The 17,199-nt window shown below is 38.5% G+C and overlaps 3 protein-coding genes across 3 annotated transcripts; all 3 read left to right on the top strand.

Moving 5' to 3' along the window:
* The first annotated feature begins 645 nt into the window (after positions 1-645).
* On the top strand, positions 646-3,146 carry LOC127961782 (hatching enzyme 1.2-like). The gene is made up of 9 exons (XM_052561036.1): positions 646-881; positions 1,013-1,043; positions 1,125-1,187; positions 1,336-1,488; positions 1,565-1,682; positions 1,805-1,983; positions 2,158-2,239; positions 2,326-2,447; positions 2,733-3,146. The coding sequence occupies exons 1-9, from the start codon at positions 813-815 to the stop codon at positions 2,735-2,737; spliced, it is 822 nt and encodes a 273-aa protein (XP_052416996.1). The 5' UTR covers positions 646-812; the 3' UTR covers positions 2,738-3,146.
* A 5,578-nt stretch (positions 3,147-8,724) lies between these two features.
* Positions 8,725-10,795, top strand: LOC127962576 (low choriolytic enzyme). Its single transcript, XM_052562189.1, has 9 exons — positions 8,725-8,821; positions 9,001-9,004; positions 9,101-9,166; positions 9,247-9,390; positions 9,552-9,669; positions 9,948-10,126; positions 10,226-10,307; positions 10,392-10,516; positions 10,660-10,795. Coding segments are annotated over exons 1-9 (786 nt in total). The 5' UTR covers positions 8,725-8,755; the 3' UTR covers positions 10,662-10,795.
* Positions 10,796-13,643: 2,848 nt separating this feature from the next.
* On the top strand, positions 13,644-15,090 carry LOC127962577 (low choriolytic enzyme-like). The gene is made up of 7 exons (XM_052562190.1): positions 13,644-13,714; positions 13,811-13,876; positions 13,957-14,100; positions 14,295-14,412; positions 14,520-14,698; positions 14,792-14,873; positions 14,958-15,090. The coding sequence occupies exons 1-7, from the start codon at positions 13,705-13,707 to the stop codon at positions 15,088-15,090; spliced, it is 732 nt and encodes a 243-aa protein (XP_052418150.1). The 5' UTR covers positions 13,644-13,704.
* Positions 15,091-17,199: the final 2,109 nt, after the last annotated feature.

The following is a 17,199-nucleotide window of genomic DNA, read 5'->3' as shown; positions in this document are numbered from 1 at the left end:
AGTGAAGGACGAGAGAGGACCGGGCCTGGGTTATATTTTATATTTTGGTTTTGTTTATGTGCAACAGTCATCCGTAAGGGGTTGTCGTGCTGTTTTGTGTTTATTTGATTAATAAAGTCTTTGTTTGATTGTTTGCCAGTTCCCACCTCTTTCTTCCCATAATTAGGACGTTTAATGTATTACAACCGCCTCCTCATTTTAAAACGCCACCACACCCCAATGATTCACACCATATACATCATTTGTAATAAGAATAGCCAGTTCTTTGAAACATGACATCTTGTAGTTCTGGGAACCTAAAAAGAGAAACACTCTAAAATTGCATTCTCTTTCTGCTGTTTTTGAAATTACTGTAATCACGATAATTTTTTTCTTTTCTTTTTCTTTTTTCTTTTTTTAAATCACATCTTGCTTGACCGCAGTCTAAAAAAAGTCAATAAATTTCAACACACACATACTCACATGTACATCTTATTTGCATTTTATAACCAAAACCTATATTTATTTCTATCCATATAGGGTAATGTGTAACTTCTGAATACTTTGATTGGATGTCTGAGATATCTGGGCTGATATTGCTTGTATAAATATGAACAATCCTTCTTAATAAAGTTGAGAATGTTTTGGCAGTGCACTGACTCTGTTTCTGCTCATTTATTCTTCCAGGCCTGCACTGCAACAGAACACACTGGGGTTTGTGATAAAATAATAAATAATTGATAATCTAACAGTCACATAACAGAGAGAGTGAAGAATACGATCTAGATCCCAGCTCTGCTTGATCCAGAAAAGTTTCTCAGGAAGATCTCATCATGTACCTGTTGTTGGTGGTCGTCTCTCTTCTGTTGAACTCTGTTCCCACTCAGAGTCGTCCTACTGAGGTAAGAACAGACAATAATATCTTAAATGAAAAAATATATCATCAGCAGTTTCCCATTTAGGGTTTGGTTTTTATTTTTCATTTTTTATACCAAGAATATCTAATATACATGTGTTTAAAATTCATTAACAGGATTTATTCAAAAAGATCTCTGGGAAGACAGGTAAGATGCACAGAAAGAAAAATAATTGTAACTTGTAATTTTTACAGTGTTTAATTAATCATTTATTGATTCCTGTCTCAGGAAACATAACAAAGAAAAATGACATGCCAGTGTCAACTATAATCCAGTCCAACAAACATGAAGGTAAGAGTATGAAAGCTATATCATTTGATAGTATAGGAACATCTTTGGTGTAGCAGTTGATGGCAAAATCCTCTTCATCCTATTTATTCAATTATATTATCAGTGTCAATAGACTGAATGATTTTGTGCATTACATTGTACCACACAGGACAGCAAGTGGATGGGCCCTTGATCACGTTCGGAGACATCGCCGTATCAACAGAGTTCAAGAATGCAGATCCGTGCACAGCTCGTGGATGCAAATGGGAGAGAAGCACGGATGGATTCGTCTATGTGCCCTACATGATCTCCAACCAGTACTGTAAGTGACGGTCACTACTTCTGATATTATCTCATCGGTGTCACATGATCTTTTTAATAGTTTACCCCTGCCACAGCTCCAAATGAACTACAAGTGATTAAACAAGGCTTGCAGTCCTTTGCGGCTGTGTCCTGCATTCGATTCGTACCACATGAAGGGCAGAGGCACTTTCTACACATAAAGTCTGATTCTGGGTAAATCTTCTAATTTAGGACTAATTTAGGATGTAGATCCCATTTTTGTATATATAGTAAATATGCTTTCCCAAAACATAAATATACAATCTGATTGCTGATGTGTTATGTGTGATCCACAGTTGCTATTCATATTTAGGGCGCCAAAGTGGAAGACAGGTTGTTTCTCTCCAGCGTCATGGGTGTGTCTATCACAGTACTGTTCAACACGAGCTCCTTCATGCCCTCGGGTTCCATCATGAACAGAACCGCAGCGACCGTGACAAACACATCAAAATCCTTCTTGAGAACGTCAAACCTGGTATTTTTTAGAACTCTTCTAAAAATTGAAGCAACAAGAACAAAAAAGATTAATTGTATTTTTTAAATCAAACAAAATGGATAAAACATGGTATGTTACATTTAATCACATAAATTGTAGTCTAGATTAAATTTCCCAGTGTACATAAATAGTCTTTAATATTCACTGTAACAGGAAGGCAGCACAATTTCAAGAAAAGAGAAACCAATAATCTGGCAACCCCCTATGACTACAACTCTGTAATGCACTATTCAAGGTAGGTGTTCTTGAAGTTTTGTACAAAATGTTTTTTTTTTTTTTTTATCAGAGTTTACAGTTTTTTCTTTATGTGTGTTGTTTTAGGTATGCTTTCTCCAGGAACAAACAGCCAACCATGATTCCCATTCCTGATAATAATGTTGTGATTGGTAAAGCTCAAAGTATGAGCCGCAATGACATCCTGCGGATTAACAGACTCTACTGCAGTACGTTAAGAATTTACTATTGTTTGAATTAAAAAGGCATTTTGTGATTCTTTGCTGAAAACCCCACCTTAGACCACCATGAATTTACACATAGTTCCAGGGTGTTTTATGCTGGTTAGCAGATGGTCCACCACACCCATGCTGTTCACTAGCAGTACTTACCTGGTCTTTATTTTAGTCCTGCAGCCTAAACTAGTTAACAAGTCTGGTGGTCTCTTCAGTGGGATTTATTTTTATTCTAATTCTTGTCTTTCTTTTCATGTTCATTGCTATTTTTTTCCTCAGGTTGAAGTGCTGCCAGACTGTATGAAGGATGTGCTTGATGACAGAGTTTCTCTTCTTTCAAATCATTCTTTTTTAAGCTTTCATTTTTGCACATCACAGTGTTAAATGATTTGTCTTTTTCTATCTTTTTTCATTCAGACATCATTGAAATCAGACACCTCTCAGTAGCCTAAATACAGTAAACCGTAATGATAATACAATGTTCCAGTATTAGAAATTTGTGTCAAATCAACAAAATTTGCAAATAGTGTGAACTCAAAAGCTCTTAAACACTAGATGTTGCTTTAAAAATCTATGAATGATGGCGTCTGTGAGATAATTGTTGTTATTGTTTTTTTTTTTTAACAATTCATGTTTATAAAAGCTTTTCTCTTTTTCATTCTTGGCTTTTGGTTATCCTTTTGCAGTGGAAAACTGGTGAATGCAATCAACATAAGTTTGTCCTTGTCTTTATATTTATGTTAGAACCAAGCACTAAATCCATACTGTATGTACGTCAATAAAACTACAATACATTAACCATAAATACAGTTTGTTCTCAATACAAAGAGCAATACAACACTTTCTAAAAAATTATAATAACAACATAGGAGCAGCAACTTTATATGACATGAAAAACATTAATGACATTTTTAACAATATATATGATTATGCAATTATCCATAATATGGGAAATTCACACTTTTATATAATCTATATAACCTAATTCATTCACTGGTTACACAAATTCGTATTATTTCCTTATCTGACCAGATAAACACAGATTATAACTGTCACTATCATTAGCTGGAGTGCACATAAACTCCAATAGAGGGCACTCCACTCAGGACTCTTCATTTTTGTTTTCACCATTTCCCATCTTCCTCATTCCTGGGACTGATTGCACTCACACACCTGCATCTTACACTGCAGGTGTACACTTACACTTACACTGCATCTTTTTATGGGAAGTCTTGGCCTAATGGTTAGAGAGTCGGACTGGCAATCGAAAGGTTGTGAGTTTGAGTCTCGGGCCAGCAGGAATTGTAGGTGGGGGGAGTGCATGTACAGTTCTCTCTCCACCCTCAATACCACGACTTAGGTGCCCTTGTGTCCTTGAACCACCGGGGCATTGAACCCCCAACTGCTCCCTGGGCGCTGCAGCATCTGGGTGTGTGTTCACAGTGTGTGTGTGTGTGTTCACTGCTCTGTGTGTGTGTGCACTTTGGATGGGTTAAATGCAGAGCACAAATTCTGAGTATGGGTCACCATAATTGGCTGAATGTCACGTCACTTTCACACACACACACACACACACACATATTTAAGCAGAACAATCACTATCAGTCTTGGCAAAGTCCCCCCCTAGCATTTCCGAGCATTTTCCCTGTGTTTGTTCTTCCCGTGTCTGATCTTGGATTGTTTATATAGACTCTGATTCTCTGCTGCCTGCCCTGACCTCTGCTTGTTACTGTTAATGATTCTGGATATCCCTGACATACCTGACACAATTCCTGATTACTGCCTGTCTGACCATTCTCTTAATAAAGAACTGAACAAGGATCCGAAAGTCTCTGACTCATCGTAACAGAATATTTCACCAAACCTGGATCCAGCAGTCCAGAATTCTTCCGTTACCAAGACGTCAGTTCCCACTTCTAGGTCAGTGTGTCAACTATCTAGCCCTATCATTGACCCATTGGACCAGCTACAGCACCTTCGGCAAGGAGATCAATCTATTGAGGACTATGTTCAGCAGTTCTGTGAGTTAATACATCAAGTTCCTGATGACGAATAAATAGATGATGAAGCTTTGTTTAAAGATTTGTTTAGTTTTGGACTTAATGAAGGACAGAGGACAGCGTTGAAACCCCAAAGAACTTTCTGGGAGAGGGCCAACAGTGTCAAGTGCAGTCAACAGTGGAGCTTGAACCACCAGCGCCACAAGATGGCCACCAGCCCAGCACCACTGCACCAGATGGCAGCCGTAGTTGATCTCCCAGAGTCAGGTCAGGTCCCCGTCAACTTCCCAGAGTCAAGTCAGGTCCCCGTCGACTTCCCAGAGTCAGGTCGGGTCCCCGTCAACTTCCCAGAGTCAAGTCAGGTCCCTGTCGACTTCCCAGAGTCAAGTCAGGTCCCTGTCGATCTTCCAGAATCAAGGTCCAGTTAAGTCACAGCTGACCGTCCAGAGTCAGGTCAAGTCACCATTAACACCCATGAGTCAAGTAAAACCACAGTTAAACCCACAGTTAAACTGTGAGTCAAGTCACAGTTGATCTTCCTGTACAAAGTAAATTCATCGTTGATCTTCCTGAGCAAAGTCAAGTCACCATTAGCCTTTATTAGTCAAGTCAACGTCACAGCTGATCTTCCTGAACCCAGTCAAATCACCACGGATCTACCAGAGCCTCGTCAAATCTCAGCTGAACTTCCAGAGCCCTTGTCATATCCTGTCTGTTGCTCCCAGCAATGTTCTCTCAGCCTGTTGTGTCACAGCCATGGAGACCGGCTTTGAACACTCTGCCTGCCCTGTCACGGCTACGGAGGCCGTTTGGGAGTTCTCTTACCCTCTCATCACGGACACGTAGGCCGCCATTAACCTTTTTATGTTCTCTGTTTTAGTCCCACCTGACCAGACTTGCTCTCCTGTGCCATCCACTCCACTGTGGTGGTCCTCTGCTACGTCCTGGTGGGCTTCTGTCTCATCTGCTTGGCTGTGGTGGTTCTCTGCTCCGCCCTGGTGGGCTTCGGTCCCATCTGCTATGCTGTGGTGGTCCTCTGCTTAGCCCTGGTGGGCTTCTGTCCTGTCTGCTCGGCTGTGGTGGTCCTCTGTGCTGCCCTGGTGGGCTCCAGTTCCACCTGCGCTGCCCCGGTGGGCTCAAGTTCCACTGCGCCGCGAACTCCATTTCCCATCCTGCCTCATTCCTTGTACTGATTGCGCACCTACACACACACAAACACACCTGCATCTAATTACACACACACACACCTGCAGCTAATACACAAACACAAGCAGCACAATCACTCTCAGGCGAAGTCTTGTTCAGCCACATCTAGCATAACCGAGCATTTTTCCTGTGTTTGTTCTTCCCATGTCTTGATCTTGGATTACCGACTCTGATTCTCTGCTGCCTGCCCTGACCTCTGCTTGTTCCTGTTAATGATTCTGGATATCCCTGACTTACCTGATGCTGTTCCTGATTACTGTCTGTCTTACCATTTTAATTTTCAAAGAGTTGGATTCCCATGCTAAACATGTGCAAAGTTTCAAAAATTAAGTTGTACATTTGAAGGAGTATTTTTGGAACAAAAATACTCCTTCCGGTTTGTCACAAGTTTCGGAAAGTTTTTTTCGAGTATGGGTCTGTGTGACGTTAGATGGAGCGGAATTTCCTTATATGGGTCCTAAGGGCACTTCTCCCGGAAGAGCGCGCGCTCCTGTAGAGCAGAGCAATTCACTGATCAGAGCAAGAGAACGAACTGTCACAAAAGAAGTGTGTTTTTGGTTGCCAGGGCAAGACAACCTTGCACAGATTACAAAAAAAAAAAAACAGTATTAAGGGACCAGTGGACGGAGTTTATTTTTACAGAGCATCAACGGAGTTGTGCAAGTGTTTGTGTTTGTTCCCTGCATTTCGATGATGGTTGTTTTACAAACAAGGCCCAGTTTGACGCCGGATTTGCATATCGCATATCGTTAAATATACGCTAAATCTGACTGTTAGCCATGGTTTGTTTTGGATGATGTTTTTTTCCTCAAGGTAATGTCACAACTTCCAAACGCTCTCAACGCAAAAGCCTACTCGCGCTCGTGATTCTTTAGCTCCGCCCACACGTCACGCTTCCAGTCGCTCGGGTTTTTCCGGGAAAAAACGGTACAGACTATCTTTCTCTTATAAATATAATAAAACTAAAGACTTTTTGGAGTTATGAAGGATGCAGTACTACTCTATAGGTACTCAAGATTAACATGATATTGAGTGGAAACGAGCATTTCACCCCCCCCCCCCCCCCCTTTAATAAAGAACTGCACATGGATTCGAATGTCTCTGACTTATCGTAACAATAACATGAATAAATAAAACTTCAACACTTCCATATTTGTGTATCACACAGTGCACAAAATAAAATGTCACATACAGTAAAAGTATTCATCAGACCAGATGACCCTTCCTCTTGACATTGCATACATACAGTATGATTGGGTGGAAGAATTGCTTAGAACAATTTATTTAATTTTTAAATGACTCTTTCAAACATATGTACCTTTTTGAATGTAAGTAGTAACAGGTGCAAATGAGGAGGAAGTACATAAATCAGTTCATTGCATTAAAGGCTATCAATTGGGTAGAAAATTATTAGGTAATTTTCATTCAGTTGTCCCTAATGTAACAGATAAAAAATGACAAACAATGGTCATTGTTTTGTGAACTAAAAACTAAAATGATTTAAAATGAATTGATAAATAATGTTTGAAAACAGCAGAAAGTGTATACACGTTTTATTAAATCATAACATTATACAATTCACGTATCATTCTGTAAGTAAATAAAAGGGCATTTTAAAAAGTAGTGATAAAACATTGGGCTGTTTATGCTTATGCATGGGCACAATGAAGTTATTGTATGATAGCACTTATTCCTAATTACTTTCATACATAACAGCAAAACAGTACAATAAATCCAGTGCAGTAGGATTCTCTAGATATCTGAGCTATACAACACCTAAAAGAATGAATGATTACATTCAAGAAAGAAAATTTATAGGAGATTTAACACAAGTAAGGATGACAGGATACTTAATGAAGTAAAGTCTCTTACTGTTTCTGATTCATCTGCATGTGAAGGCACCATACTGTGACAGGGAAATTCACACCTGTTCTTGATCGGAGATTGAAGGTTACACAAGACTGAACTCACTGACTAAAGAAGAAAAAAACACATGTTTCACAAAATGTTTCAGAGATAATGTTTCTAATCATACCAGCATGTACTGTTCTGAGCATTCCCCACCTCTGAACATCTGGCCAGAGTAAAATTGCTGTGGTCATAAATTTAAGAAAATGTCAAGTACTTTTATATTATTGTATTTGTATGACATAGATTTGAGATGATAGCTACAGACTTAAGTTTTAATTACAGATTTATAAATGAAGAAGAAGAAGAAGAGGGCAACAGGCCAAATGAAAAAACAATAGTTCAAAGCTGTCTGTAGTTTTGTTTGCAGCTATATGATTTTTGTGGTATAGCATCAGTACAAAGTCAGCTGAATTTGATCTGGATTCTTCTAAATCTAACCTCTGTGTCCAGAGCTGCATCACTAAAAGACACATCAAACAGCATTCAGTCCTGTGGTACACAAAAGAATCATACACCCTGTTATTAACATTGTCACTCACTGCATATTAATAATAATATAGATTTCTAAATCTAATGTATTGCAAACACTTTTTTATATGGTGGACTGAATCCAAAATTATAACATATCTTCATGGTAATTGTTATGGTTTTATATTAAATTGTTGATCGACTTTTAAAATAAAAAATACAATATAATTACATTTGAAAATTAGATATTGTTTTAAGAAGGGACGAAACAAAAAAATAACCTATACGTTCTGATGCTTTCATCAGAGTTGTTTATGACACGTGTTCCAATGAAGGGAACCTAACACCTGTTCTTTTTCAAACAAGGTTAAACAATCTTACCTCTTTTGCCCATATTTGTAAAGAACTTTGTGATATAAACTCACACTAGGGTATAAAACGTGTGGCTCTATGAATCAAGAGGGATTGAAGTGAGAATATTGGTATGTTTGTGGTGTCTAAGCTGATTGCCATTCATGCAGTTGCTAGATTTTAGGAAATGAGAAAAGGAATATATATTCACTGAAAACTTGTGTACCATTTGATCAAGTTATGGCTATGGATTTGATTTCAGATCTTAGTGTCATATGACATTACTGTATTTACAGTATCTGTAAACTGCTGACTGCAGTCACCAAACAGCTGTGCCCTGGTTCTTTCTGCAGGTCTTTGGCTGCCATGTTTGTGACCAAGGTTACTTTTGGCCTGTTGGCCTTCTTGCTGGTTTTCTCAGCTGAGGGGAAGGTAAAACACATTTTTATATATGCAGATACACGTATATCACCTGTTGGCATATGATGCAAGCAGTTTATTTATAAACTGATAAATTGATGTAATATGATAACATTAAGGTAATTTAATGTTTCAATGTTTCTTTTCTGTGTCCATTGTGTGTGTGGTGTTGTGGCATAACTCACATGCAGCCTGGTAAGTCAAATACTCCAGCAGACCGACAGTTTCTACATGATGAACTGAATGAAGTACTAATTCATTATTGAATGTGTTAATGTGGTTTTATTTTAGTTGTTGAGGACAAGTCTGCTCAGCTGTCTGTGTCTGAACTGCTGCACAGAGCCAACAGAGGCATCAGTATGTACTCACCACATACTCATCATTATGCTAGGGCTGATCTTTACTAAATGATCCCAAATGAACTGTTTATGTGTTAGTTCCTAAACCTGATGAGCCCAAGCTAATGGATGACATTGCTGTGAATGAGAGAAATGCTGATCCCTGCACCTCCTATGGCTGCCTCTGGCAGAAATACAGTGATGGCAAGATTTATGTGCCTTACGTCATCGCCAACCACTACTGTAAGTGACTAGTATGATTTATGTTTTTACTTCTTAAATAGAAAGGTAAAAAGTAGGTCAAATTCTGTATCCTTGCTGAAGTAAGTACCTTGTGCATCCTGCTGAGATGTTAATTAAAAGATGAACCTTTCCATAGCAAGCTTTGACCTTTGCCCTTTCAGCCTCTCGTGAGCTGGAGATCATCCAGCGTGGTTTGGACTCTTTCTCCTACAGCACTTGCATCCGCTTCTTCCCCCGCAGCAATGAGAGAGACTATATCGTCATTGAATCTCGCAGTGGGTACATAACACAACCAAAACCAAAATCAGAAAAACATTACAAACCAACACAGAATTAGTTTCAAGAAAATGTAAAAAATACAAAAGTAAAAGCTTCGTTTGGGACTACAAACAAACACATTTAGAACAAGAATCAGAGGATGAAGCTGATTTCCACAAGAATGAAAAATACATTCCAAATGTAACTTGACATGAAAATTGCACCAAGATGCTGAAAAGATAAAAGTAATATTCAGAGATGGATCAAAAATGTATATTTTATGGATCTCTGTCTTACAGATGCTACTCGTACGTTGGTCGTCAGGGTTATAGCCAGACTGTGTCTCTGGACCGTAATGGTTGCGTTTACCACAACATTGTCCAACATGAGCTTCTCCACGCTCTTGGCTTCAACCATGAACAGACCCGTAACGACCGTGACAATCACATCCAAGTCATCTGGGAGAACATCAGGGAAGGTACATTGTTAATAACAAACTAATTTCTGAATAAAACATGTAGTGATTAGTTCTGTAAAGTGCACATATTCTAGACTTAATGTTTTGTTTGTTTATCAGACATGAAGTACAACTTCAACAAAATCAACACCCTAAACCAGGGAACTCCCTATGACTACAGCTCTGTGATGCAGTATGAGAGGTGAGGGAGCCTACAGTACAAGGACACGTGGTTCCTCTGTGTGTAACACTGTCATCTAACTGTATCTGTCACTCGCTCTGTCAGATATGCTTTCTCCAAGAATGGGCTCCCCACTATGGTTCCCATTCCTGACAATAATGCTGCGCTGGGCACATCTACTGAGATGAGCCAGAATGACATCATCAGAATCAACAGGCTCTACCAGTGCTGTGAGTGTAACAACACACACATACATTTCTTCTCCTTGTTCTAGAACTCATGCAATACTTACAAAAGAGCAATACAAAATACATTAGTTTGTTGGGAGGTTGCTGAACATATATGGTTACATATATGGTTTTGTCATTCATAGGAACAACATAATGTGTCTTCAGTACCCAGACATGCTGCATAAACTACAATGAAAGCTGACTCAAGGATCACGGATGGTGTTGACTTTTGTGCTTACTTAAATTGCCAATAAATTTTCAATCAAAGAGAACATAAAACACTTTGTCAGATTTTTATTTTGCCTGAATGATTTTATTATTATTCAGACTGATTTAATAATTATAAACCAGTGTGGATAATAGATTTTTTATGTCTTCATTTGCTATTTTATATATAACAATGTAAAAACGTGAATTTATAGTAATAGTTATCTTTTAATGAATTGATGTGGGAACAAATAGCTTCCAAACGTTCAGTAGACCTACCATATTCGGAAATCTAAAACACTGAATTACACTGTAGAACAGTTGGGTCACGTTTGTTGAGAAATCTCTTGCTTGCGTCATGTAAGTAAACACTGAAAGGGGTAGTGTTGGTGTGTAAGATCTGAACAAACGGTAATCATTCTCAACCATTCCTGCCATCTGTGGAATCACACACAGACCATCAAAACATCAACTGCTGTTGCTCCAAATATCTTGCTTTTAAGTTCACACAAACAGCATGATTTCAAGAGTGATTTTGTTTTGAATACAACAGCATAGTAAAATCAAGAAATTAATGTTGAGTAATTAACTCAATTACAAGTGCTTTAAAAAATATTAAAAGCAGTTGTATAAACATTATGGCTGGGACCAAAGATTATGGTATTACTTTTTTTTCAATAATAATGAACAAAACTTTATAAAACTGAACGTAACTATTTCAGAAACTATAAAAAATAATGCCATTACAAAAGAAGAAAAAAACAATGAAAAATGAAAAAAAAAAGAACTCAGTCACACAAATTTAACAGATTCTTCAAATATGCTTCATTTTTTGTTAATGTTTTTCAAAGATTCGTTTTCGCTAATTGTGGATTTTGAATTAATTTCCACAGATTTCGCTTCCGTTTTGCAGTTTTTCGTTTGGTGTTTTGACACAAACCTCTCGTGAGGGCGGCCTTAACAGTGATGTACTCTGATTGTATAGTGAGCTTTTGATGGACAGGTGCTTTCTGGCCAGGAAGTACAGACGCCACCCAGTGGCGCATATTGGAAAGCTCTCGCGGTGATTAAATCTGGTCTCTACCACAAAAAATTCTTTTTCACAGACAAAGTGAAAGACATTTATTTTAAGCTCATACACAGGTTCTTCACTGTAAAGAAGTGTATACAAAGATTTTAAATCTGACATTGATCTTATATACTCTTTTTGTTCGAGTTCTGAAGAAACTGTACACTTATTTTGGTCATGTCACTACACTCAGAAACTTTGGGATGATATTGGTGCAAAAAAGCAAAAGCTACGATTTAATTCAGCATTGTTTTTTTTTCCGGGTCTATTGTGAGTGCGTTCACTGCAGTGTAGTGATATCCGGTTTGCAAACGAATCACTCTAAAAAACTTAACAGCTTAAGTCATTTGTGGATTTATGCTTATTGGAGACGCGAACCGTTTCAAACGATTCAGTTCGATTTGGTGAACTGATTCAAGAAGATCCGGTTACATTGAGTGAATCATTCGCGAACCGGATATTATTAAACTGCTTTGTTTTGAACTCTCTCACAGCAGACATGGAAGAGAAGACAATGCTGAATAAAGTCATAGTTTTTGTTAATTTTGGACCAAAATTTATTTTTGATGCTTCAAAAAATTCTAACTGACCCTCTGATGTCACATGGACTACTTTGATTATGTTTTTATTACCTTTCTAACCATGGACAGTATACTGTACAAAAATTTTCAATGGAGGGACAGAAAGCTCTCGGACTAAATCTAAAATATCTTAAACTGTGTTCCGAAGATGAAAGGAGGTCTTACGGGTTTGGAACGACTTGAGGGTGAGTCATTAATAACATAATTAAAATTTTGGGGTAAACTATCCCATAGCAAATGAATGAATACTAACTTAATATTATATAATTATACCCCAAGTGTTTACATACATATGCAAATAACACTGATATGTTGTAGATATAATTCATGTAATGAAAGAAGCCCACCAGCACCCTGCATGTTTTTGAATGATACAATACATGCAGTTCAATAGTTCATATATAACATACAGTGCAAATGTTCTCACTCATATGTTTGTGTGACATGTTCCTATATGAAGCAACAAATGAGGGAAATTGACACCTGTTCTCTTCAAACACCGTGTCAGCATGTCTACTGCACTTCTGTTCATATCAGTAAAGATTGTATAGATACAGTTTAGGTATAAAACCCTCTTGTGGCTGTAGTGTTGCACTAGCTTTGGACATCTATATGGTAAGAGAACTCATATGCTTCCTTCTCTCTGTTCAAAGAAATGTATATTTTATCAGACTGTAACATTGTTGGAGCATTAGATGAAGAAAGGCACTTGTTTATAATAACTATACAGCATGTGATTACAAAGTAGATCAAAAATGTTTTGTATTCCATTTTGTGTCCTCCTTGTGGATGTGAAGTATTACTGTAACACACAGAATTCATCAAAGTTATGTTGAATATTTTTGTTATGGAGACATATTATGATATAAGGCCTGTGATGCCATATCTCCAGGGTGTTTTTCCTGCCTTTGCCCAGTGACCATCTACAGAACAAGAGGGTAGAAATGGATTGATGTTATGTATATTAGTAAAAGAGCTGAAGTTGACCTTCATTTGAGGCATTCTGCATAAACAGCTGTGCCCTGGTTCTTTCTGCAGTTCTCTGGACACCATGTTTGTAATCAAGGTGACTTTTGGCCTGTTGGCCCTGCTCCTTGTCTTCTCTGTTAGAGCTGAAGAGATGGTAAGACACACACACACAAACACACACTTATATCAGTTTACTTCAGGTTGTCAATAATGCATGCAAAAACATTGCATTATGCATTATGCATGCACCTCTCTGATACTTATAATTGTTACAATTAAGAATATAAATGTATAGGTTTGACTTAATAAATAATGTTTCTTTTCCATGTCCATTTTGTGTGTGGTTTTGTGGCATAACTCACATGCAGCCTGGTAAGTCAAATACTCCAGCAGACTGACAGTTTCTACATGATGAACTGAATGAAGTACTAATTCATTATTGAATGTGTTGATGTGTTTTTATTATAGTTGCTGAGGACAAGTCTGCTCAGCTGTCTGTGTCTGAACTGCTGCACAGAGCCAACAGAGGCATCAGTATGTACTCACCACATACTCACCATTATGCTTCAGCTGATCTTTACTAAATGATCCCAAATGAACTGTTTATATGTTAGTTCCTGAACCTGATGAGCCCAAGCTAATGGATGACATTGCTGTAAATGAGAGAAATGCTGATCCCTGCACCTCCCGTGGCTGCCTCTGGCAGAAATACAGCGACGGCAAGATTTATGTGCCTTACGTCATCGCCAACCACTACTGTAAGTGACTAGTATTATGGTATATGTTTTTATTCAGAGCCCAAAGAGAATAAAAAACAGACCAGACTCTCTGCTGTTCCTGATTTTAGGGTAGAGCCTTACGATTAAGTCTTATTATCAGTCTCAAAGCATGTGAGTGAGAAATAAAAAAAAGTTAAATTTTCCATAGAAAACTCTCACCTTTGCACTTTCAGCCTCCCGTGAGCTGGAGATCATCAAGCGTGGTTTGGACTCTTTCTCCCAGAGCACCTGCATCCGCTTCTTCCCCCGCAACAATGAGAGAGACTATATCGTCATTGAATCTCGCAGTGGGTACGTAACAGAGACATACTGAATGAACATTTCACATTATTGTCAAGATAAGAATGACAGGTAGAATAGAAATCCATGATCAAGAGATGGAATTTATTGTCTTACAGATGCTACTCGTACGTTGGCCGTCAGGGTAATAGCCAGACTGTGTCTCTGGCCCGTAATGGCTGCCTTTACCACAGCACTGTGCAGCATGAGCTTCTCCACGCTCTTGGCTTCAACCATGAACAGACCCGTAACGACCGTGACAATCACATCCAAGTCATCTGGGAGAACATCAGGGATGGTATATTGTATAACTCATTTCTGAATAATACATGTAGTGATTAGTTCTGTAAAGTGCACATCTTCTAGACTAAATGTTTTGTTTGTTTATCAGACATGAAGTACAACTTCAACAAAATCAACACCCTAAACCAGGGAACTCCCTATGACTACAGCTCTGTGATGCAGTATGAGAGGTGAGGGAGCCTACAGTACAAGGACACGTGGTTTCTCTGTGTGTAACACTGTCATCTAACTGCATCTGTCACTCGCTCTGTCAGATATGCTTTCTCCAAGAATGGCCGACCCACTATGGTTCCCATTCCTAACAATAATGCTGCCCTGGGCACATCTACTCAGATGAGCCAGAATGACATCATCAGAATCAACAGGCTCTACCAGTGCTGTGAGTGACAAACTACAGTCTAGAAACAGCACCACCACTATTTATTGCTGGATTTATGAATGAGTGATTGCATACATTTTCACTGCATTGTCTAGCAATATAGTGATATACTACATATATGTTTTCTAATGTACATTTTGCCTTAATGAGTACTTATAAATGCTTTTTTACTTTTAGCACAAAAGTAAGGGGAACTTTAAATTGATCTTTGGTGACTTTCCTATCCTTTAGGAGCAGTTAAAATGCATTAAACACCCAGACTTGCAGCTCAAAAGAAACAAGTCACTGAAGATCCAAAGACTCCTGGATGTTGTTGACTTTTGTGCTGAACACCATCATTCTATCAGATGTGTTAAGCAAAATAATACACCAATAAATTTTCCAACCAAAAGAATGAGTGAATTTCTGTGAAGAAATGCATCATCCACATTTTTTAAATAGTATTGTAATATCTAATAATAAATGTAATCATTTAATAACACATTCACACTTACAAACAATTTATTCCACATGGTTATAAAGAGGCTAACTGATCCTGACTTAAGATCAGAGATTATTATAATTACTGATTTGATGTGGAATGTTTGCTTACAGAATGTAATTTTACAGCAGAGAAAGTTTCATGAAGTACTGGCATGAGGTATATGAGGTGGGTCTCGAACCCAGGTCTCCCAGTCAGGGAAAGCTAGTTCTCTACCTCTTTGTAAGGTCAAAATGATCAAAGACGGTCAAAAATTATCAAAAACTTCTGTTTTTCATGTCCCAAACTATCTTGAGTAACAAAAGGCCCATTTGGCATTCCTGATGGCATTAAAGTGATGATATCAATCAAGGCCTGTAGGCCAGCATGTGTTTACATCGGGGGTTTGCTAATTGTCACACCTTTTGCACAATGGGTGAAGCTGTAGTCTGCTGATTGGTCAGGTTGAATGTCTCACAGTTGGGTTTCAGTCACATGGTCAAGGAAGGGATAAAAGAAGACTGTGAATGTTGCTCAAGGCTTTTTCTCTCTTCTGGCTTTTCTTTGCTGAATCTTTCCTTTACTGGAGCTCTCTCCCTCTATTTCTCCCTCTCTCTATCTCCCCCTCTCTCTTTCCTTCTCAGGTAATATTTTACATACATGTTGGGTACAATTAACTATATGTTTTACCATCCTTCATCTATTTTGTAACCAATTCAAGTGTAACCATAACAAAATATTGTTATTAAACCATTTTAATTATTAATTATGTGCTAACTAGTCTTGACTCAATATTAACTTTGAAGTGCTACCTATTGCAATACAATATAGTCACTTAATAGCAACGCTCTCCCACATATTTAGCTATTGTAACTGCGCTTATTTCCGTCGTTGGTATAAGTGGCAGTGGGTGGTAATAGACTAGAAATGTACAGTTTTATAACATCGTGCTGATAACGTTTCTTTAGTCCTTTCGGCAATCCTACAGCCTGAACCTCTGTAGGCAAACCACCCTTACACTCTGGTCTACTGGGAAGAACAGTTTCTTAGAAGACCCATGTGCAGAAGGAAGAGCAAACTCAGAGGCTCAGGCAACTCAAAGGCAGGCAGTCTTTACTTGGTCTCAGTAGTAAAATATAAACAAAATATAAGTTACAGCACAAAACAGAAGGTAGTCAAATAGGTAACTGGAAAATGAAACTTAACAGGTCTACAACACAGGTAATATGTACTTGGTAGGCTCAAGACTGAACACAGCACAATGAAACTGCCAAACTTAAATGGGTCAACATACAGGTTGAACACATTAAATTAATGAGCAGTCTTAATTAAAGAGTTCACGGCCGTTAGTGCCACCTAGTGGACTGTAGAGTTCTCTCATTAAGGTGCAGGGGGTGCCCACCAATGGTTGGGAGAGTAATTACACGTGGTAGCAGACAGTGCTCCCTAGTGGTTTGGAGAGTCATTACAGGAGGAGCTCCCGACGTTCCGTTGGCTATGGTTGGAGTCATGGCAGTGGAACTCGGATCAGGTTTGGATCTAGGATGTCTTTAGCTGACACCCAGGAACGCTCTTCTGGGCCATAACCCTCCCAGTCCACTAGGGGTGCACCCTTCCTGGACTCGACGTGAATCTAGCAGTCGACGGACCGTATACA

This window comes from Carassius gibelio, chromosome B7, assembly GCF_023724105.1.
Source record: "Carassius gibelio isolate Cgi1373 ecotype wild population from Czech Republic chromosome B7, carGib1.2-hapl.c, whole genome shotgun sequence".
Classification (NCBI taxonomy): domain Eukaryota; kingdom Metazoa; phylum Chordata; class Actinopteri; order Cypriniformes; family Cyprinidae; genus Carassius; species Carassius gibelio.
This window is presented reverse-complemented; position numbering and strand designations above follow the sequence as displayed.

Coding starts and splice junctions, on each gene's coding strand:
- LOC127962577 (XM_052562190.1), top strand. Junction 13,877..13,956: donor CAGAGCCAACAGAGGCATCA/GTATGTACTCAC, acceptor TTTATATGTTAG/TTCCTGAACCTGATGAGCCC. Junction 14,413..14,519: donor GTCATTGAATCTCGCAGTGG/GTACGTAACAGA, acceptor ATTGTCTTACAG/ATGCTACTCGTACGTTGGCC.
- LOC127962576 (XM_052562189.1), top strand. CDS start 8,756: ATGTTTGTGACCAAGGTTACTTTTGGCCTGTTGGCCTTCTTGCTGGTT. Junction 9,391..9,551: donor CGTCATCGCCAACCACTACT/GTAAGTGACTAG, acceptor TTGCCCTTTCAG/CCTCTCGTGAGCTGGAGATC. Junction 10,127..10,225: donor CTGGGAGAACATCAGGGAAG/GTACATTGTTAA, acceptor TTTGTTTATCAG/ACATGAAGTACAACTTCAAC.
- LOC127961782 (XM_052561036.1), top strand. CDS start 813: ATGTACCTGTTGTTGGTGGTCGTCTCTCTTCTGTTGAACTCTGTTCCC. Junction 882..1,012: donor CTCAGAGTCGTCCTACTGAG/GTAAGAACAGAC, acceptor ATTCATTAACAG/GATTTATTCAAAAAGATCTC. Junction 2,240..2,325: donor TCTGTAATGCACTATTCAAG/GTAGGTGTTCTT, acceptor GTGTTGTTTTAG/GTATGCTTTCTCCAGGAACA.